Source organism: Calonectris borealis, chromosome 4, assembly GCF_964195595.1.
Source record: "Calonectris borealis chromosome 4, bCalBor7.hap1.2, whole genome shotgun sequence".
In the NCBI taxonomy this organism is placed as follows: Eukaryota; Metazoa; Chordata; class Aves; order Procellariiformes; family Procellariidae; genus Calonectris; species Calonectris borealis.
In genome coordinates this window covers 58670721-58694863 of record NC_134315.1, presented here as the reverse complement: position 1 = coordinate 58694863, position 24143 = coordinate 58670721, and the positions used below count along the sequence as shown (strand labels likewise).

The 24143-nt window shown below is 42.3% G+C and overlaps 2 protein-coding genes across 2 annotated transcripts in view; both read right to left on the bottom strand.

Annotated features, from left to right (window-relative positions):
• The window catches only part of RPL34 (ribosomal protein L34), a 350268-nt gene that overhangs the window by 267782 nt on the left and 58343 nt on the right, over positions 1-24143 (bottom strand). The gene's annotated exons all lie outside the window — the stretch shown is intronic.
• On the bottom strand, positions 719-23344 carry HADH (hydroxyacyl-CoA dehydrogenase). Its single transcript, XM_075149747.1, has 8 exons — positions 23159-23344; positions 19294-19422; positions 17625-17782; positions 16803-16929; positions 13788-13877; positions 12197-12269; positions 2257-2373; positions 719-1206 (listed from the first exon to the last, which is right to left on the bottom strand). Exons 1-8 carry the CDS (start codon positions 23285-23287, stop codon positions 1088-1090), a joined length of 942 nt encoding a protein of 313 aa, XP_075005848.1. The 5' UTR covers positions 23288-23344; the 3' UTR covers positions 719-1087.

The window sequence follows — 24143 nt, the reverse complement described above, 5'->3', positions numbered from 1 at the left end:
ACTGGAACTCCAACCCTCTTGCCCAGTTGCTCTGCAGTTTTTGGAGAAAAGGCAGGATTTGCAGCGCTCCTGCCATGAACAAGTCCAGGTTCTGCTAAGCTCCAAGGAAATAAAAGTTACAAAACAGAAGGTGCCTCACATAGCCAGACACACCTATTTGTTTACACAGCACTGACTCCAATTTCAACCCCCTGAAGGACTTAACTACAGTAGTAGTGTAGTGTGTAAAAATGACACTTAAAGTGAACAGCCAGTAAATAAAGCCAATTTACAGGACTCTAGAAAGCATACGGAAGCTTTCACCAGCTTCCTAGCTCAGTTAATAAAAAACAAATCTACGTATTAGGCCCTTCAGAATAGAAACCACTTCTTCATTATGTTTCTACAGCACCTAGCAAAGGCAGGCCCTCAACCAGTAATTGAAAATGCCAGAAAATCCCAACACAAATGATGAGTTCTGCTTTTAAATGCTGTATTGGGAACCTTCTCTCCAAGTGACAGCCTGCCATTGCAGGATTTTTATTCTTATTTTTAAACAGTATGACATTCAAAAAATTATTGTTCAAGGCACTGTAATTTACACCTACAGATTAGCACTGCATTTAAGAAAAACCCTAACAAAACAACTTACTGCCTTTCCATCGCTACATTTGCCAGAGTGAAAAGAGACTGCCACCCAGTGGACTACAACCAAGAACATCAACTGCAAGCCATGACATTCAATACAGAATTGTTGAAAATTTTATTTTTAAGAAAGTGCGGTTATTTTTAGGATTTTTCCCGTTAATATAATAATGTTTCAAATACATAAATTCAGTTGTCATTCTGTCCTGCACCTGAAAAATCAACATCTGCATGAAGGCACTGTACATATAAAGCTTTTCAGAATTACAAGGAAAAAAAAATCTACCAAATCAAGCTTTCAGCAGAGAAACAGTTAACTAGTGCAATCACTCAGTTCAGAGGTGGGTTATGTTCTAAATGCAGCTTGTGCCATCCTTGGGAAGGTTTAAACAGAATTCACCTGTAAATATGGCAACGCTGAATAGCATACACAGACAGTTTAACACGTCTCGAGGTTTGGAGTTCATTTGTATTTGTAAAATCCTTCTCCAGTCTTCTTACCCAGCTTCTTCTCTTCTACCAGTTTATCCAGGAGTGGGCTGGGTGCAAAAAGAGGATTGCTGGGCTCTAATGAATGCCATCCTGGTGGAAGAAAAAAAGTGGATGAATTAGTAACAGTTCTGTTTCTATGCAAAGATAATAGAGAACTGCATCTCCTTAGAAAAATATTAAGAGGTCAGAAAATTAAAGGAGGTTTGGAACTTATTCTAGACTCTCTTAGACCCTTCAATACAGCTTCAGAAAGCACAGATCAGTATTGATGATTATGAGCAAATCTAGCAATTAGTCTTTAAGTGTAGTCTACTCTGAACACCTTATAATCTCCATGACTAAGGATTTTTAATACTTTAAAAAAATTAAGGAGAACTTTTAAAATATAGTTAAGTACAAGGAAATACAACAGAGGCTATGCTGAAAAGAAATTCAAGTAGAAAGAAATTCCAAGTTGAATTTATACCTGTGAAAGACACGGTCAGTTAGAACAATATAACGCTACTCCACAGTACTGGCTAAAACCAAAAGTGGCTTCATTGAAGATGCCACTTTGAAAGTGACATTCTGCCTCGGAAAATATTTAAGCTGCTCATTCAATATTATACAACAATCATCAACAAACCATCACCAATTATGTCTCTTTTTGTTATTTTACTGACATTCATCCACTTATCAACTGAAGTGAAAGGGAGATGATATACTTGCATCTTTTAAGGTATTTACCGGGCTTCCCACTAATTGAGAATGAAAACATGGCTGGCAGAAATAGGATAGGGAGTCTCAACATTTCTTGCTTTTCATGAGAATTTCTTACCTCCAGTACATGTGTCTCTTCCCACTGATTCTTTTTAGTTATATAAAGTTCCTCTAATATTATCATTATTTTCCACTGGAACTTGATGAAGTCAGCAAAACCACCACTGTTCTGTCCCCACGTGCATAAGGGACGGGCATACAGTACAAATGCTGTACTCATACAGCATTCTGAGCTGAATTCGCATTCCTTTCTCCTCAACAGTTAAAAGGCTATGCCATAAACATTGAGTTTAAATTAATTAAGAGTCAAATTTTCATTAGAACATTCATCTACAATATAGCTAAAAAGGGGAAAAATAGAAGAAAATAAGCATGCAGTACCATCTATAATGTATTTACTGGTATCCAACCCAACATAGTCCAGCAGTTCAAATGGACCCATGGGATAGCCAGCCCCAAGCTTCATAGCAACATCAATATCTTCCTTTGATGCATCTCCTAGAGAAAAAATTGACAGTTTGATGAACAGAGAAGATTCTGCATCTACTTGGCACCACTTATAAATAATTAACAGGGTGTTATTTCACCCTGGTGCGTCTTTTCACAGAAGTCTCTGCACGTTTCAGAACCACAAAAACTGGAGTCAGCATACTCATGCTGGAGTATAAAGCTGAATCTCTCACGAAAAAAAAAAAGACATGCATGCCTGCTTTCCATTTTTCTAGCTTCCTCTTGCATTTCAGTATAGATTACTATGCTATTGATGGAGCCACAGCTACTGTGCTCAACCAATCAGAAAGACTAGAGGAAGAATTCGTCACTATGAAGAATCAAGAGCTTCTTTTAGAGGCAGCTGAATAGTGTAAGTAAGGAATTCTCAATTTCAGCTTCATGAGATCAGCAGCAGCTTTTGAACGATGCACAGGACAGAGCTACCCTTACTCTACAACAGCCAGAAGGCAAGTGATACCCAGCTGACGGACAAGACAGGCATGGCGGGGGGAGCAGTAGCAGCTGAGTAACATGCTTAGTTACAGCAGCTTTCACTGGAGGATATCCATCAGCACCAGAGATGGCAGATAGAGTGACCTGAAGAGACTGTGCAGGTGCAGTTAAATTTGTGAATTCCAAAATTATTTAATAAAAAAAAAATCAAAATTATCAGAAATCTGTTACTTCTACTTTAGTCTGTGCCTGTAAAAACACAAATCCTGCATTGCCACATTGTCACAGTCAATATTCACCTCATTCTTTTGCTGGGTGTCCTAATGTCACTGGGATAGAGTTATTCTTCCTAGTAGCTGGTATAGTGCTATGTTTTGCATTTAGTATGAGAATAATGTTGATAACACACTGATGTTTTAGTTATTGCTAAGTAGTTGTAGTGCTTACACTACGTCAAGGACTTTTCAGCTTCCCAAGCTCTGCTGGGTGCACAAGAAGCTGGGAGGGGGCACAGCCACGACAGTTGACCCAAACTGGCCAAATGAATATTCCATACCGTATGACGTCATGCTCAGTATATAAACTGGGGGGAATTGGCCAGGGAGCAGTGATCGCTGCTCGGGGACTGGCTGGGCATTGGTCAGCTGGTGGTGAGCGGTTGCATCACTTGTTTTTCCCGGATTTTGTTCCCCCCTCTCTCTCTCGTTGTTTCCCTTTTCATTAATTCTTCCCCCCCCCCAGTTATTAAACTGGTTTTATCTGAACCCATAAGTTTTCTCACTTTTACCCTTCGGATTCTCTCACCCATCCCACTGGCAGGGAGTGAGCAAGCAGCTGTGTGGTGCTTAGTTGCCAGCTGGGTTTAAACCATGACAGTTCTTTTTGGAGCCGAACATGGGGCTCGCAGGGTATGAGAGAACAACAGATTAACCAGAGCGTATTAAGGAATTTATATCTGTTAACAGTTGCGGGTCACAATATTGATCATCTGTTCTCGATATTAGTTTATCTGATCTGCACCATGCTCTTTTTTTTGCTGTACATGTTAAAGATTGGTGTTGGGTTTTGCAGTTTGCTGTGCTCTACAATGATTAGTGATGTTTTGCCTCAGAGATTCGTTATTAAAACACTGGCCTTGAGCTTAATCTGGTATTTGAGCTTTGTACTGAAGCCATTACTGTACTCTGGGTATCACCTCGTAGAGACAATTAGCAATTATAGTTCTTCCTCTGAGAGGTTTTAATGGAGGAAATACAGAATGGCACCTTGGCTACCTTCTTCTACGATGTTTCCTTCTTCATTACAATAACTTTTCAATATCTTGAACATTCCTTGGATAGTTAAGATACTTCTATTGGTATTTCTTGGGAATATTGTTTTGGTTTTGTCTAAGGTTAATAAGCAATTTAAGAATATCATCCAGACATCTGCCCCAAGGCTAGATAGTTATAAGGGGCAGGGTGTGTGGGATAGCATGGGCAAATGCCTAGGACGGTGGGCACCTCCAGTGTTTTGGAACTTCACACCTGACCAAGTGTAGAATCCTGAAAAATTAGTAGAATATTTGGAAAAAGTATGCTGTTACCCTGGCAATTCCAGAGAGACACAAATCACTGCAATGTGCTGGGGCTTGGCACATGCCTACCGAGCCCTGTTCAACAGGAGAGGAGAAGGCCTCTGGATCTGATGACAAAACGACAGGCACTGTGTTTACTCCAACCCCCGCGACTGGCACTGCAGCTATTCCAACCCCCGTGACAGGCACTGCGGCTGAACCAGGGAACCAACCTGTGCCGGTATCAGTCACTCCTATACACTAGAAGAAATCTTGGAAGTGAAAGTCAGCTCATATAGCAAGGGCTGATGAAAAAGCAGAGCCATCATAAGAAGAGGAGGAGGAAGAGGAAGAACTAATAAATGAGACTGAAACCACGTGATCCCTATCCCTGAAAGAGCTGCAAGATATGCAAAAAGATTTCAGCTGTCATCCAGGCAAGCACATTGTCACCTGGCTACTACGATGCTGGGATAATGAGGACAGTAGCCTGGAATTAGAGGGTAAGGACGCCAAACAGCTGGGATCCCTTGCTAGGCAAGGGGGCATTGACAAAATGATTGGAAAAGGGGCACAAGCCCTCAGCCTCTGGAGGCGATTACTGTCGGGTAGGAAGGAAAGATATCCCTTCAAGGAAGATGTTATATATTGCCCAAGCAACTGGACCACCATGGAGAGAGGTATCCAGTACCTGAGGGAACTCACCGTGCTGGAGGTAGTTTATGGTGACCTGGACAACGAGCAGTTATCCAAAGATCCAGATGAAGTCCAGTGCACAGGACCCATGTGGTGGAAGTTGGTATGGGGCACACCAGCGTTGTATGTCAACTCGTTGGCAATACTGACCTGGAAAGACGGAGAGGCACCAATGGTGGATGAAGCGGTTGACCAACTCCGGCAATACGAAGAAGGTTTCTCTTCCTCCCTTGTCTTGGCTGTGGAGAAACTGTCCCAGGAGGTCCAGCAACTCAAAGAGGATAGGTCCTACTCTCCACCTGTACGGACCAGTATCTCAGCTGTTAGGAGTCAGTGTTCTTCTGCTCATGAGAGAGGATATAGTGGGTACACACCACGGGCCACCCTGTGGTTTTACCTGTGTGACCACGGAGAGGACATGAGGAAGTGGGATGGAAAATCTACCTCAACCCTAGAGGCACAGGTACGCGAGTTGCAAGGAAGAACAATCACACAAGAGGGTTCTCCCAGGAAAATTGCTGCTCCATTTTCCAGTGGGCAGTTCCCCAGAGTAGAAGGGCTGATCTTATTTCTGATCTTAATGAAGAGACTTCTGATTTGTATTTGCAAGAAGTGAGTAGCGAATACCATGACCAGGACTAGAGGGGCCTCCAGCCAGGTGGACGAAAGGGACAAGCGGGTTTACTGGACTGTGTGGATTTGATGGCCTGGCACATCAGACCCACAGAAGTATAAGACTCTAGAAGACACTGGTGCACAGTGTACCCTGATGCCATCAAGCTATATTTGTATTTCTGGAGTGACAGGTAACAGCTGTCTGTAACAGCTGGAGTAACAGCTAACTGTGTTGGAGGCCGAAGTAAGTCTAACCAGGAATGAGTGGCAGAAGCACCCCATTGTGACTGGCCCAGAGGCTCCGTGCATCCTTGGCATAGACTACCTCAGAAGAGGGTATTTCAAGGACCCAAAAGGGTACTGGTGGGCTTTTGGCATAGCTGCCCTGGAGATGGAGGAAATTAAACAGCTGTCCACCTTGCCTGGTCTCTCGGAGGACCCTTCTGTTGTGGGGTTGCTGAGGGTCGAGAAACAACAGCTGCCAATTGCTACCACAGCGGTGCACCGGCGGCAATACCGCACCAACCGAGACTCCCTGATCCCCATCCATGAGCTGATTCGTCGACTGGAGAGCCAAGGAGTGATCAGCAAGACTCGCTCACCCTTCAACAGTCCCATATGGCCAGTGCGAAAGTCCAATGGAGAGTGGAGACTAACAGTAGACTACCGTGGCCTGAACGAAGTCACGCCGCCACTGAGTGCTGCCGTGCCGGACATGCTAGAACTCCAATACGAACTGGAGTCAAAGGCAGCCAGGTGGTACGCCACCATTGATATCGCTAATGCATTCTTCTCCATCCCTTTGGCGGCAGAGTGCAGGCCACAGTTTACTTGCACTTGGAGGGGTGTTCAGAACATCTGGAATCAACTCCCTCAGGGGTGGAAACACAGCCCTACCATTTGCATGGACTGATCCAGACTGCACTGGAACAGGGTGAAGCTCCAGAACATCTGCAATATATTGATGACATCATCGTGTGGGGCAATACAGCAGAAGAAAGGGAAGAAAACAGTCCAAATCCTTCTGAAAGCCAGTTTTGCCATAGAACAAAGTAAGGGACCTGCACAGGAGATCCAGTTTTTAGGAATAAAATGGCAAGATGGACGTCGTCAGATCCCAACGGATGTGATCAACAAAATAACAGCCATGTCCCCACCAACTAGCAAAAAGGAAACACAAGCTTTCTTAGGTGTTGTGGGCTTTTGGAGAATGCATATTCCAAATTACAGCCTGATTGTAAGCCCCCTCTACCAAGTGACCCGGAAGAAGAACGATTTCAAATGGGGTCCTGAGCAACAACAAGCCTTTGAACAAATTAAACGGGAGATAGTTCAGGCAGTAGCCCTTGGGCCAGTCCAGGCAGGACAAGATGTGAAGAATGTGCTCTACACCGCAGCCGGGGAGAATGGCCCTACCTGGAGCCTCTGGCAGAAAGCACCAGGGGAGACTCGAGGTCGACCCTTAGGGTTCTGGAGTCGGGGATACAGAGGATCCGAGGCCCGCTACACTCCAACTGAGAAGGAGATATTGGCAGCACATGAAGGGGTTCAAGCTGCTTCGGAAGTGGTTGGCACTGAAGCACAGCTCCTCCTGGCACCCCGACTGCCAGTGCTGGGCTGGATGTTCAAAGGGAGGGTCCCCTCTACACATCATGCAACTGATGCTACGTGGAGTAAGTGGGTCGCACTGATCACACAACGGGCCCGAATAGGAAACCCCAGTCGCCCAGGAATCTTGGAGGTGATCACGAACTGGCCAGAAGGCAAAGATTTTGGAATATCCCCAGAGGAGGAGGTGACGCGTGCTGAAGAGGCCCCATTGTATAATAAACTACCAGAAAACGAGAAGCAATATGCCCTGTTCACGGATGGGTCCTGTTGTCTTGTAGAAAAGCAACGGAAATGGAGAGCTGCTGTATGGAGTCCTATACAACAAGTTGCAGAAACTGCTGAAGGAGAAGGTGAATCGAGCCAATTTGCAGAAATAAAGGCCATCCAGCTAGCTTTAGACGTTGCTGAACGAGAAAAGTAGCCAGTACTTTATCTCTGTACTGACTCACGGATGGTGGCAAATGCCCTGTGGGGGTGGTTGCAGCAATGGAAGCAGAGCAACTGGCAGTGCAGAGGCAAACCCGTCTGGGCTGCCGCATTGTGGCAAGATATTGCTGCCCGAGTAGAGAACCTGGTTGTAAAAGTACGTCACGTAGATGCTCATGTACCCAAGAGTCGGGCCACTGAAGAACATCAAAACAAACAGCAGGTGGACCAGGCTGCTAAGATCGAAGTGGCTCAGGTGGATCTGGACTGGCAACATAAGGGTGAATTATTTATAGCTTGGTGGGCCCATAACACCTCGGGCCATCAAGGGAGAGATGCAACATATAGATGGGCTTGTGATCGACGGGTGGACTTGACCATGGACACTATTGCACAGGTTACCCATGAATGTGAAACATGCGCTGCAATCGAACAAGCCAAGCGGTTAAAGCCTCTCTGGTATGGAGGACAATGGCTAAAATATAAATATGGGGAGGCCTGGCTGATTGATTATATCACACTCCCACAAACCCGCCAAGGCAAGCGCCATGTGCTTACAATGGTGGAAGCAACCACCGGGTGGTTGGAAACATATCCCGTGCCCCATGCCACCGCCCGGAACACCACCCTGGGCCTTGAAAACAAGTCCTATGGCAACATAGCACCCCAGAAAGAACTGAGTCAGACAACGGGACTCAGACACCTGGGCCAATAAGCATGGCGTTGAGTGGGTATATAACACCCCCTATCATGCACCAGCCTCCGGAAAAATCTAACAATACAATGGACTGCTAAAGACTACACTGAGGGCAATGGGTGCTGGGACATTCAAACATTGGGACACACATTTAGCAAAAGCCACCCGGTTAGTCAACACTAGGGGATCTGCCAATCGAGCTGGCCCTGCCCAATCAAAACCCTTACGTACTGTAGAGGGGGATAAAGTCCCTGTAGTGCACATTAAAAATATGGTGGGGAAGGCAGTCTGGGTTACTCCTCCCTCAGGCAAGGGAAAACCCATTCGTGGGATTGCTTTTGCTCAAGGACCTGGGTGCACTTGGTGGGTAATGTGAAAGGATGATGGGGAAGATCGACGTGTACCTCAAGGGGATATGATTTTGGATGAAAATAGCCAATGAACTGAATTGTATGATGTTAACTGCTATATAATACACTATGTCATCAGTTCTATGGTTGCTATTTGCCATATCAATGGTATTACAGTAAGAATCACCCAGATTAATGAAGAATTAACTTTGATGAAACCGAGCAAAGTGGAGAGGTGATGGAACCAGAACTGGCATCAGCATGCAACAGTCCAACACCACGCACCATCTCTCCTGCCCTCAAAGACTCTTATGACGGATGGAGGCCAAAGTCATGGACTAAATGAACTCAACAGACATTTTAGAGGGATAGCCCATAGACTAAGGGAATGATATCTGTGTGTATATATCAAAAGACAGGAAAAGTGGTGGTCATTAATTGGAATGTATTGGAAAATATAGGACCTGGGCATGACGTAGATGGTATAGAATAAGGGGTGGATACTGTCCTAGTTTCGGCTGGGATAGAGTTAATTTTCTTCCTAGTAGCTGGTATAGTGCTATGTTTTGGATTTAGTATTAGAATAATGTTGATAACACACTGATGTTTTAGTTGTTGTAAGTAGTTGTAGTGCTTACAGTATGTCAAGGACTCTTCAGCTTCCCATGCTCTGCCGGGTGCACCAGAAGCTGGGAGGAGGTAGAGCCATGACAATGGCCAAACTGGCCAAAGGGATATTCCATACCATATGACGCCATGCTCAGTATATAAGCTGTGGGGAGTTAGCTGGGGAGCAGCAATTGCTGCTCGGGGACTGGCTGGGCGTTGGTCAGCTGGTGGTGAGTGGTTGCATCACTTGTTTTTCCTAGGTTTTGTTCCTGTCTCTTTCTCTCTTGTTGTTTTCCTTTTCATTACAACTTATTATTATTTCTTTTTCTTTTTTTTTTTTTCAATTATTAAACTGTCTTTATCTCAACCCATGAGTTTTCTCACTTTTACCCTTCGGATTCTCTCCCCCATCCTACCAGGGGGGAGTAAGCGAGCAGCTGTGTGGTGCTTAGTTGCTGGCTGGGGTTAAACCACGACACTGGGAATGCATATTTTATACTGTCATGAAAGTAGATGCACGTCTACTGCTTATTTCTAATACATATTTCGATAAAGGCAGTGCACTTCTTTGCAGATCCTATAGAAAGGACAAAGTTAAACAAACCCCAGAGGTACTTGTTAAATAACCTCCATGCTCAATGTGTACAGACATTCAGGGTGTCCAAAACCTTGGCAGACATAGCCTATGCAATTTATACACCTAAGATCAGAGAATCGTAGAAATAAATTTTCAAAATCTCTTGCAAAGGCAACAACTTCAGTGGATGTTCTGTATAAAGTAATAATTTTTATAGATGTCATTTTATCCTTTTAAGCTGACAGTTTTTTTTTAAACCACACTTCACTTCTGCGAAATTGGGAAAATTAGCCTTACTTAATTCTAACATAATTTCAGTTCCTCAAATTCAAACACGCATAAATCCTCAACTCATTTGAAGTTGATGCAGATGTACATACTACTTCTATCAACAGATTTGTCCCACTTTGTTTGTCAAACTTGGGACTTGGCCACCTGACAGTATACAGCTGCGTTACAATACAATTCAAAATAGTAAAAGGGCAAACAAGGGTTGTACCCCTAGTTCACACTAGTCTCCTAGTATAAAGCAGACTTCCATAGAAGAAGTCTGACTGATTTTTTGGTTTACCACTAAGAATAGGGCAGTACAGACCACCGTACATTAGTATTTATAATAAGCCTGCTGTTTAAATCACTGTTAATATACTAAAGGTATTTTGCCTATGCAAAAGCGCACATTTAACCCAGGGAGATTTTGTATAAATAAAGACTCAAGGACTGACTCAATAAAATGGTATTTCAGGTTTGGCATTGCACATAGGTTTCATACTAATGTGGATAACAATCTGGCTCAAGTGTCTACTCTGAGAATTAAAACAAAGGATATGATAAAAATTTAACCTGATTCAATGGAAAATATTAATTAGAAGACAGCCATCAGGCTTTTCAAAACATTAACCAGTTTTTTAAATAGATTTCATTAGAGTTAAAAATTCATAAATGAACTTTAACAAGTTTGGAAATATCATACTGTTGAACAAAATACAAACAGAATAAAGATGAAATCAAAATATTGTTTTGCTTAGGCAGAGAACAGTCAATTTTAACATACGATCTCAGTGACTGTTTTCTTCTACGTTTAATTAAAAGTTCTATTGTCTCCTGAAATATGTATAATGATACGTGTCATTTAAAGGCACCTCTTTTACACACACTGGAACACCCATACACTTTATTTAGAATTGTGACTTTTTCTAAGAGAATAACGCCCCCTCGCATCCATGCCTTTGCCTTTCAAGTCACTAAATTTGCTCTTTTCTCCCTTTGAGATGTAAGTAGGTGCATCTGTTGATGGATAAACGAGAAGTGTTGGTTTATATTTTTTTCTGGAGATCAAATCATCCCTTCCATGTGCTATATAAGAGATTTTTAATATTTAAAGCATATTTGTCGGAATCCTGATAATGGAGTGCTTTCATCTGTAAAAAAGCAGTGATTTCAAAAACAAAACATTTCAAATTGCATTCTAGCACGCAGCTATGAGCAGAGCACTTGAAATAAAAGCAATTATATGCCATAATTTCCTCTTATATCCACTTGTTTATATTGGCTCATTTCCTTTTCAAAAAAATTCTCAATGCTTTGAAAAATTTAGTGGTTCTTTGGCGATTCATGATTGTTTCTACCTACCCTCAGTATTAATGTAAAAGAGACCAGCAGCGATATGGGAGCTCCTAACAAACCTATGTTAAAAAAGGACATAGAAGGGGAATGGGAGGTTTTGTGGGGCAAGAGTTGAGCCCAAATCACTTGTATGCCAGTACCGTAGTGTGACACTGAGTACTATACTACTCACTTCACCTGAAAATTGGTGTTTTATTTCACAAGCCCAATATAAATGAACTCAGGAGAACTTTGCTAATGGTTCCACTATGGGATTTTCAACCACTTTCATTAATGTCTCTTAGGATGGAGAGAGGGAGGTTCCAGATCAGTTGGCAGAGGATATTTTTACAATAGCACTACACTCACCTTGTCATCTCCAAACCAGAAACATTTTCCACCACCAGAAATTTCCCAGACAAGTAACGAGTACCTTCTGACTCTGCATACACTGACATTTCAAAGTGAAGACAAAGTCTTTCCAACTACACACATGGGCTCATATTTGATGTTCACTATTCACTTCCAGCCTTTAAGGTCTGAAAGTTTTGAGGGAAACCCAAGGCTTTTCTGAAGGGATATAACATTTAGCAGTGTTATATGTCAACACTCCTTGAAGTCAATTCAACAAGTACCTCTCTCAAAAAGTCGAACAGCTTCCATCATATATGGCACCAAGAGACGGTTTACAATAAACCCTGGAGTATCCTGTGAAAAGAAAAAAAGGGATTCTAAATAAACATTCTTTACCAGTACTACACTCAAATGCTACATGACAAATTAAACAAGTGGATGAAGACACTTCTTGAATCATCAACTTCTGGTACTTTTTAAACTGTATTTTTCATCTGATTTATCTGTTCAGTATTAAAACACAAAAGCTTAATTTCACAAACAAGGAATGGCACATAAACATTCATCATGACTGAGAACAATAAGACTACTACAAGTCCAATTCAATTAATCTTAAAACAATTTAATGTGGTCAGTTGGCAAATGCTTTTTCTTTAGCAAAATTCTGCTGATACAATTTCCTGAAGGATACGAGAAGAGCAGTTCTTTCCTAACAGTTTTTTTTGGTGTGTTCACTACTAGAAACACTCCTGGCTAAATAGTGTACTTCTCCCCCATTGCTCACTGGTAAACCATGCTTTTGAAAGTTAGGATCACTTCAATAGCAAACACCAACACTACCAATGAAAAGATAAGACACATGCTGTCAGAAAAAGATAACAAACTGATACAGAACTTCTTCTACACAAGCTTTAATCAAAATCAAAACTACAAAGAAAAGAGAAAGAGCTTTGCAAATACAGTATTATTTCATACACTACTACTGTTTCAGATGTTTATTGTTCATTCCATTTTATCTCAATATTTAATCCAGAGAATTCCACGCACTTTCCTTCTACAAAGAGGAATTGAATTAAAAAAAAAAAAAGTTCAGATATGGAGACTGCATTACCCTCTAACCAAGCTAATTTATAAACAATAATTCATCATATATTCTGTGCATTACATACTGCAAAACTGTGACAGAAACAGGAAAAAAGTCAGCTAAGGCCACAGAGCAATTTAGCAGTACAGCCAGAATCAGTCTAGCATCCAGACGCTGAATTACTGGTAACTACCGGATTGCAGGCCCTTCTTTTTATGACCAAATGTCTCCTGGGGCTGTGAAACTCAAGGCAATAGCTTGCTTAAAGCTACTCAGACCACAACTTAATGGATTCAGAAAAAGTGTGCTTAGGAAGTAGGGTATTCCTCTAGACAAAAAACCCAAAGCTGCAAAGCAATGAAGATTAATATGGGTCTAGATACTGCAGTCTTAAGAAAAACTTGCAATAAGCACACACCATGGAGGATCCATCCAACTGCCTCACAGTACAAGAGGTAGCAGTCTTGTCTCTAGCATGGCTAAGGATGAGCTCCTGCTTAAGCTCTCCAGTCCAGGCTTCTGCAGGACTGGAGAAGAAAAACTAAAGCTAAATCCTGATACTTGTGAGTTTTGCTGCTCACAAGATGTCTCTACTTTGAGGAATTTGTGGTAAATGTGGGCATTTTCTTTGTCAAAATGCTTTTAATAGGGAAGAGAAACAGGACAAAAAAAAACTATCTTGAAAAAAATTCTTGGAGTGCTCTTACATCTACTAAAACCTACGACCTTAAAATTAACAGTTTTCAAGAACAGACCTTCTGAACCCTATGCAACCAAAACGTACTCACCTTACAACTGACAGGACTCTTTCCTACTGCTTTACTGAAATCCACAAGTGATTCAAAAGTCTTTTGGCTGGTCATTGGAGTCTTGATGACCTGGGCAGAGGGAAGGTGAGGAGAGCGTAAGCACGTTTATGAGCAGAATCTCTCTCATTTCCCAGTACAGCAATGATTAAACTGTAATCCAGAACACTATTCCAGAAACTCACAAAACATTTGTTTTGCAAAAACCAGTTTCAGTGGATATATATATAACAGACACAGAAATCTATTTTAAAGATAGATACAGCATTTTGCACATTTTGAAATTATGTGTTTCTTTAAGATACTTTCCCACTCAGCCAGTATGGACAGTAAAAGGGACCATGCTTTGGAATCCCACTTAGAGATTATAGTATAACAGGACAACTTTAAAAGCTACATAGTCTCTGTTGCCTTAGGAAACACGATGGCATCAATCTAAGGAATCATATTAACAGACATAGTTCCTGATATAAAGGGTTGTAATATCTACCCTGTGCCCAATGTAAACGTGACACGGACATTTAATTCTAAGGAAAATTTAAAATCTGTCTTTCAAATATGTGACAGCCTCTCAGCTTTTCAGTAGTATGTTTCCACGTTGATTTTCTTCACAACTGAGTCGTTTGTCACATGTAGTATTTTCTATACTTCACTGGAGTTGGGATGCATTAAGTCATTTATTAGAGACCTACCCCACACACCCCCTAAAAAAAAAAAAGAAGGGGAAAAAAAAAAAAAAAAAAGGCTTGCAGAAGCTGAACTGGTTGTGATATTTGTGTTGAAACTGACCTCCATGTGCAGTAACTGAAAAATGCTACACATAGGCAGTTAAGGCTGCCCTCCTTGTTCATACAATTAAGTCACACAGAGGTTTCCTCCCCATCCTAATGACTGACGTAAGGCCAACACAAAAAAACACTGTTACAACTGAGGAAAAGGCTTGTTTCTCAGCAGAAAAAATAGTGTTCTTTTACTTTGACATTAGATAAAAATATCTAAGATACTTACATAAGACTGCAACAGTTTCAAGAATGGATTTTTAATATACACTTCAGAATTTTGAAACATTAGCACTAGTCTTTTGGATTATTAGAGAAAGAAATCCCTTCAAAGCTATGCACTGCTGAGCATGAGATCAACAATCTATGAAAATAGCAGATAGGACTCAAAGGCACTGCAGACTTGTGACCCATGAAGGACAGCTTCCGTGACAGATGACTGGCAATTTCATTAATATCTTTTATAGTTTGGGCCATTCTCTTGATTTTCCTCCAATTATTTCAAACTGAAACATCTGTTTTACATAGAAAATATTGTTTTACAGTGTTTGTCAATGCCAATCCTGATTTACAGCAGTAGACCTGAAACAAAAGCAAAGCCTTAAAAAGTGTATTTATTTACTAATATTGGTGCCTTTCAAGATCAAGTCACTAAAAGTACAGCTTCCGTGTTTTAAAGTTCTTCAAATACTGCTCATCAACTGGAGTGACTCTGGGCTAGGACATTCATAAGTCAGGTGAAAAAAACCACAAATTATAAAGACTGACCACAGTAGTCATACAGGGATTGCTCTGTTTTGTTTTTTACAAATGATAATAGGTATCTTCTGTATTTTTTAAATGCCACAGAGGCTTAGTTTAGATTTCTAAAGACTATCATTTGTTTTAGGCTTGAGACAAGGCATAGAACATTTCATCCATAGAAATAAATTACTGCCAACAAGTAGTTCTTAGCACAGAAATCAATAAAGCCTATGTTATCCTAAGGAATTATTCTAAAGATTTCTGTTATCTCTGACAACACCTACAAAATTCCTTCCTTTCCTTCTTACAACATTTCCTCAGAGCATTTAGTCACAAAATACAGGGTGCAATATTAAACTAAAAAAAAAAAAAAAATCCACATGGGTACAGAAGTTAGTGAGAGAGAATTTGCAAGTGTCCAAGCCCTCGTCAGACAACCATACTCTGAATCAAATTTGTTCATTTCAGCCAAAAGGTTCAAACATTTCAAAAGGGGGAGGAAGAGAATGATACATTCAAAGCCACAGAGCAAGCAACTGCACAATGTGTATTTTAATAGGAAACAAGCAAAAAATATAATAAAGTGAATCTCAGGAGTTCAAAAGGCAGGCAGAACATATTTGAAGTGCTTGTCACCAAAGCAATACTAGAACTAATCACTCATGGGACACAGGAAAAAGATTTACAGCATTTAAGGGCACGAAGTATGTGCAACTTTGGGGCAGAGTGGCCAAAATGCAAAGTTTATTTTCACTTACTGCAGTTTACAAATCTAGCTGATCAAGGTCAGCCATAACAGGGGAAGGTGAGAAAAAGCAGAAGAGACACCTGTTGGTTTTTCTGCAATGTGATCTTTACTTTGGAGGCTCAGATAAACTCTAATATCAGATTATTTCTTATTCTGCTCTGCATTGCAGTATTATTAGAAATTGCACGATGCAGCCAAAGAGAGAATGTTTAGAAAAGACGTTTGAAGAGTTATGTAAAAACTGCTTTTTACACTTCCTTAAAAGTTGGGAAATATTGTAACATTTCCAGACAAATCATCTGTAACATTGAAACAAACATCACTGACTTTGTTTCAAAAATCACAAGGCGGTAAGATCATTTTCTATCAATTTCTACACTGGTAACCATCAAATTCCTGTGTCAGTCATCAGATGATTTTGTTTCAGCTGTCAGTAGTTCTTATCAATCAGCTTGCCTTCGTGCCTGAAATGATCGCTATAAACAGCACCTCTGTTGGCAGTTCAGTGGAGAACTTCGGAACCTCGAGACTGAAGAAGTTACCTCTGTCTGTTCAACCTGTGCCTCAACAGAGACTGCACCACCCTCTTATCACCAGATGTAGCTTATTCCACATCAGAAGAGCTGCAAACTGAGATCTACCTTTTCATAACTGAATTCTTAGTGATGACAATTGCATTGCTGTGCTACAGTGGTTATGATGATGATGATGTTATAAAACACTTGCCTCCACAAGCTTCATCATAGGCACAGGATTGAAGAAATGGAGACCACCAAATCGATCCTGCCTGGTGGTTGAGTTAGCCAACTGCGTGATTTGCAAGGATGAAGTGTTGCTTGCAAATATCGTATGCCTGGAAAAATGGAACATATGGATTGCATAAATGACAGCTATTTTTCTGACAGTAGGAGATTGGTGCACTAAACATAAATAGACATCCGTTGGCTAACCATCCACAGAATTCTCAGAAATATCCCTGCAGATTATTTAGACTTTTAGCTCACACACAATAACCAGCAATGAGCTATTTCCAAACTCTTGTAATACAAAGCAAAATTAGTTCACTTAAGCCACTATTGAGCTGACTGTGATGTACAGCTAAGAGGTTGAGACTTCTTAAAACTTGTTCATGCTAGGCACGCTGAGAACGAATATTTCATCATCCCAATTCCCTACTTAAATATGGGAACATGTACGTTAACCATACCTCATGTGTATCAGGATAAGCTTATTCCACTGTTGTGCATTTGGATTTGAACTTGCCGAGTAGATGGACACACCTTCTGACTAAACATACCCAGTAGCACATCAAATGAAACAATGTAACAAGTAAATAAACCTGGCTGAATACATCTGAAAGAGTTTGTAGCATAGGCACCTGGCACAACAACTATTCCATACCACATGACAGTCTGGAGTTAGTCTAAGGGAGAAAAACTCCTGTTTTTAAAAAAGGCAGCTAAGACAATGCAGAACTAACGGTGTAAGAATAAAAACAGAAGATAGAAGGGTCTAAGTTTCAAAATGTAACAGGAAAAATACACATACTCTGGAGCAAACTTATCCAGCCTCTTGAAGAGTTCATTTTTAATTTCCTGGTTCTCCACAATGGCTTCTATCACCAGATCCGTGCTGTGGACCACTGCTACTGCATCTGTGCTTGTTGTGAGGTTCTTTAAGGTCTTCTCAATGAACTCAGCACCAGCCTGAAACATTTCCAAGAAGTCACAATGTCTATTTACAATGATTTAATTTATTTTTACACGAAAATCCCCTTATGTGCTCTTTTTTTTGAGCCCTGAAAAAATCAGTCCGCTACATTTCCAAATCAGTGAGAAAGTTCCAAGTATACAGAGATACAATGATTTCACTGACAAAATTTTCCTAGCCAGTCAAATGTGCTGTGAAGCAGATAGGAGATCTTTGAATTCATTCTTTTAGGAAGACTATTTGATGCAGTCCAACCTTCGGCATGAGAGTCTGAGTGAACAACTGGTTGGTCAATCAGTAGTTTCTGAGACAACCTGGACTTGCCCTCCATAAAGAGGAACTTTTCCAGTTTCAAACCACTGCATTGTTTTCATTCAGTGATTATCTGGTTTCACCCCTATGAATAGATATGTGCTTGTTCATGAATACTTCAGGAAATGAAATGGCCTACACTCACTGTAGTTTCAATGCAAATGTGGGGAAAAATTATTCTGTTTTCTGACTAGTAAATCTGTCAATCACTGACATAGTTTGTGAGGACAGAAATCAAACGGAACTGCAAGACTTTGAACCAACGGTAAATGGAGACGTAGTACAAGTAAAAACACACCTGCACACTAGAATATAATGTTATATATAAAGTACAAGCATCATGTGGACAATTTTCTTTTGGATTAAAAGACTCCCCATAATTACGTACAGGAACTTATATTGCTCTGGTTATCCAGTTTTACTATAATTTTTCTTCTGTACTCCTCATGCAAACAAGCCCTTTTTAATTTCCTTTGTCTGCTGCATTATTCATGCTGATAATCATCAATACCAGTATATATTATATATGTTAACAAGAATCGGATCTGCTGTGGAATTTAGAGAATCAGGCATAGCAACAAATAACCCTTAGCATACTTAGGATATAAATTCAGATGCATCAGCTGCTTCACAGTGACTTGCTGTATGTATTACTCAGTACTGTAAATGCAAAGTATCTTATACATCTAATTCATGTTACTTCAGGGTAGTTAAACTTGCACTTTAATTTCCTTTGCAGTAATCCTGTGCCTAAGTCTAAAAAAAAAAAAAAAGAGAAAAAAAGAGTCCTTACAAAGGTATTAAGGCAATTTTGTTACTATTGGCTTTTGGACAAAATTGGTGCATTCCCAGGTAAGCACTCAAAGATAGCTTGCTATTAAGTTAGGATGAATAATTCTGCACCATTTCACATTTAGCATCTGTTTTAAAAGGTCACCAAGTTGTTTTAAATCTTTATCTCAAGCCTGAAGTCTACAAAGGAAAGAAAATAAGGTAAGTCATCTTTCAACCTCCCTGAATGAAAAAAAAAAAAAAATCCAAGTTCTTAAGCACACTGGAAAATGGAAAATGTTTTCTTTTTAAGCCAGTATATTAACATGCTCTATAATACATAACTGTACGCAATATCAGAACTTCAGTATGGTAGTTTTATTCTCCTAAGTTTTCCTAGAGGTATAAAGAAGATGACGTCAACCTCAGGCTTATCCGCAAATTTCTTCTTTGTCACTCTCTTCAAACTCTCTTCAATTCCTTTTGTAGACTTTTTAAGGATTTCATCTGACTGGTCTACTAACACCACAGTGTGACCACTGGCTGCTGCAACCTAAAAGTTAAAAAAACCAAAAGATTCAACATCAGTATCATAAAACAACCAACCGTATTGATTTGTGTTAGGGCAGACAATACACTAGGCAATGAATTCGGCAAAAGAGAGCTAACGAACATTGAAAAAAGACTTATACACTTTACTAGAAAAATCATGAAAACCTGCACGCAGTTGAGGTGGAGGGGAAGAGATAAAGGTCTCAAACAGCTTAAGGAAAATGGAAAAAGAAACCCATTTTTCCCTCCAAGCTGTCTGCAGAACGCTACCTGCAGCTGGAGGCAGCTGAATTCTGCAGCTATGGCTGAAGAACGAACAGCTGTCTTGAAAAGAGCAAGTGGCTTAGCTGTGATCCTTGGATCTTGTAAGGAAAAAGGGCTGTGGAGACCAAAACTGGAATGCTGGCTGTGTGAGTGGGTGTCATAAGGGATGGCTAAACCTGTGTTCCTGGGACATAGCGTAACACAGCTCTGCTGTTAGGCCATGAGCATGTCCCTGCAACAACAGGAAGGTGACAGTGGAGTTGGGAGTAGCAGTGCAATGTTCGCCACTCCAGGACTCTGCACAGACCTGAATGGCCGGCAAACTCCCCTTACTACGCGCTTGGTACAAACACTGGCTCAGCGACAACAGCACTACTGGGTTGTCTTTTTGTTTGGTATTCAATTAATTTCAAACATATAATGTCACTTTCTCACATGCAACAGCCTATTAAAAATCAGCAGCTCATTAATGAATAGTGAAGTAACAAATAATTTATGTTTCTCTTGTTAGTTAGCAACAGCCTATCTTCATTTTCAGAATTCTTGAGCTAACAGAGTTGTAATATAATAACTGTGGAAAACAGATGTTAAACCACAGTTCCGCTGACTGTTTTTAAAGTCACACAACTTAGGAGCTTACTTTCTGCAAACTTTTACTTTACATCTAACCTTGCACCTGGAGACTAAAGATTCTCCTGTGCCCACAAGACCTACTGCAACAAAGCCAGCTGAAATGAACAAGAGAGAGATCTCTCCTGAAGAAAAGCCTGGCGCTATTATCATCCACGCTGCCTCGCTAATCCAGCAAATAAAGAAATGCCAGACTGCCTCTGGACAGCAGCAGTTTAGCTTTAACAACGTGTCAGTGTACAGATGGACATTTCTTTATCGATCGTTTTTTTATTGTTTTTTTATTTTCACTATGGCCATTTCATAAAAACAACTGAATCATAAAAACCATTTAAACCAAGCTTGGACTTGCACTCCTAACACTTCATCTGTTGCCGATCATTTGCAATGGCAAAGCAAGACTCTTCACTCTTCAGAAGAAAAATCAATAGCAAGTACATTTATAAGAGATGCTTCACTGATTATCCATTTACGATTACACTATCACTGACCAGTTGGCAAAAAATCCTAGAAAAATTAACGTCTCCCTTTTCCCACCTCATTCTTACCATATTTACATAGACAGGAAAGAAGAAAAATGGCAAAAGTTCATACCATCTCCTCACGATTCAAACACATGCTCACTCAGACTCTGCTATCCTATGACCTTAAGAATGCTAAATAAGAAACACAAGAGTGCTGGGGAGTCAATTAATGCTTTTTTCATAGAGAAGTGCTTTTCACGTGGCAGAAATTAAACACTCCTGGCTTTCACCCATACATTTTAGCAGAGGTTAGCTTCTCCTGACAGTATGAGAAAGCAAGGAAAGAGGAGAGAGAATTTCTTAAGTGTTCTAAAAGGGAGGAGAAGCTTTGTTAATAGGCTGCAGAGGAGACCCCGTTCAGTGTTACAATAATCTCTGCTTTGAGATAATTTTGGTAAATTTTGGTAATTTTGAGATAATTTTTTGATAAGTAGGAGGCAGGTGGTCAGCAAAACAATCCTTGGTCCTTAACAATGGTAGAAGACTGCAACCCCTGTTACTGCCAAACACCAGACATGTTTGTCTTGACAAGCTGCTCTCTGAAAGTCTAACAGAATATGCAGATCAGCTCACTTCCCCTGCAGAATGATAACCTTTGCGTAGTGTGCATCTTCCTCAAACATGAGAACAACTTTCTTCAAAGTTCCTTCAGTGGAAACCTCAAACTCTGGTATCAAGGTACAGAGGAGCGTTTTTACCAGACAAGTTAATAAACAACCAGCTAATTCCTTAGTAAAAAAAATAGCCCCTGTATTCCTACTGCTAGAGATTTGCAAGGAATGTGAGAAATCTTCGGTTTGGAGAAGGAAACCCATTAATTCATTAAAATGGAGAATCGCTGTTTATGAACTCCAACCTCACTGTCAGTTTCCAGTTGGGGATGCCTGCATACTCCAGTTACTCTTTGTGAAGTTTGTGAACTACCCTGGTACCTTGGGCAACAGGCTCTTTCTGTGAATTAAGTAAACATCTAAATCTTAAATCACTGACGGACCGTTCAGTCTTCTGCCCCAAAGCACGAGTTAAAGATGAACTTGAAAGCCAAAGGCCTGACATTAAGCACCGGGAAAGTAAGTCCTATTTAAATATTAACCACTTTATAATTCTGCAGGTGATTGACAGCTAAATGTTCATTTTGCCTGCTGTATTCTACTTTAATAACTTGTAAAATGTCACTTGATCTCCTCCCTTGGCAAGTTTGAAGAAGCTTCTTTCTTGGACCAATATTTTCCAAATATTATTACACACTGTCTGGTTTATAAATAGTCCACACATTGTCTTAAGGTGTAAGAACACCTTACACAATTTAAAACATCGTCCTTGGTGGTTCTTGCCTACCCGTCTGACCTGAAGATACGTGGACTAGCAAGAGAGCAAAAAGTTTGAAAGTTGAGCAACCGGGCAGCAGCGGTGCAGCAGTGCTTTCTACTCCTCCGCAGCAATAAAACCAAAATCCGCAGAAGTCTGCCAGCACGGCAGCACGGGTGGGTCCCTCCACGCTCCCAGCTGCCCTCACCCTCGGGCTGTGATGAGCACACGCTGCCCACGCCAGCTGCCCGACGCGCCTGGCACAGGGCGGCCCGCGGGGCGAGACCCGCAGCAGGCTGCAGCGGGTACGCCTCCCCGGCCGGCCCGCGGAGCGGGGCTGTCGGCACTGCTGGGCGTACGCCCCTCGGCGCAAGGGCAGCCGCTACTTCTCACACAAACACAGGCTGAAAAAAGCACAGCAGGAAATAATTTGAACGCAAACTGCAATATATCAGAGAAGTTTTGGGTTGTTTGTTTTTAAATATCGCTCCTGCCTTGCAACTCAGAGAGAATACTTGAGCGGCGACTCGTCTCGCTTCAGTCGGCAAGGCCGGGCCAGCAACCCCGCCGCCACGTGACGCTCCTCAGCGGAACCAGAGCGGGGACCGGCTGCTTCGCCTCCTCCGCGCTCCCCCGTCTCGCTCGGGGGCAGGTCGGAGGCTGCACCGGAGCTGGGCTCGGCTCTAAGTACAAAACCGAAGTGGAACGCAAGAAGCGAAGGGGACGCGAGGAGCAGCGGCGCGGGGTGGCTGGAGCCGGGGTTCCCCCTGCCGCCTCAGCCCGGGAAGGGGCCCCAGCTGGCCGCAGAGCGGGAACCGCGGCCCCCGCCAGCGCAGCCTTCAGGGAGCGGGGCGCCAGCGCCATCCCCGCCTTATCCGACCAGCCCGCGACGAGGCGAGCCCCCGCCCCGAACGAGACGCTGCACGCGCCGAGCAACGGCCGCCCAACGGCCGCCATGGCGCCGCCGCCTCCCGTCACCCCCGCCCCGCTGCCGGGCCGGGCCGCGCTCACCTGGGCGATGCCGGCGCCCATGAGGCCGCCGCCGATGACCGTCACATGCTTGACGATCAGCTTCTTGGCGGCCGCCGTGGCGGCGGCGGAGGAGGCGGCGCGCACAAAGTGGCGGGTGGCGAAGGCCATGGCGAGGGAGCGCGGCGGGGAGCGCGGAGCGAGAAGCGGCGGCGGGGCCGAGCCGAGCCGGGCGGGGAGAGCGCCGCGCTCCGCCCCGGGGAGCCGCGGGGGGCGGTGGCGGAGGCCGCCCCCGGGCCCGGGGGCCCGCCGCGGGGAGAGGCGCTGAGCCCTTCACCTTCGCTACTTTTGATTCCTTGAGAGGAGTCAAGTAGCCACAGCAAGGTCAGCACAACAAAAACACTGCCCCACACAGTCACCATTCCCCGCTCGCCCCTGGCTGGCGCTTGGCCGACGGCAGGCTCCATGCAGAGGCTGCTCTAACGTCCGCCCTTTGCTGTGGAGGTCACTGCATTTCCTTCCAAACGTTCATACTGCTGTGGTAGCAGCTCATTTTGTCAAGGTTAGAAGTACTCTGTAATAAGAGTATTTCCAAACTAGAAGGGGATTTCATTTTCAGGCTAGCACAAACTATACAGTAAACCAAAAAAAAAAAATCAAATCCTTCCTTTATAAATACCAATGGCTGAATTATGTCAGATGCAGACCATCATAATTGTCCTTTATCGCCAGAACAACCGGCACTTCAAGTCAGCAACAGCAGCAGCTGACAACATGGCAATTACAGCGTATTCTACTTGAGTCAGCATGGGGGTAAACATTAAGCAACTTGTTTTCTTCAAACAAAAGAAGCGGAGTATTCTCATATCTCTGCACTTTGTACCAAAAGCGCAATGCAAAAAATTCCCTTTCCTCACTCAGCCTCATCTGATGGCAGATTAGTCAGGAGCAGTACGTGGCTGCTGGAAACAGCTTTACCCAAACAGACATTCAGAGTTCCTTGCGTATGCAAACGACAGCTGAGCGG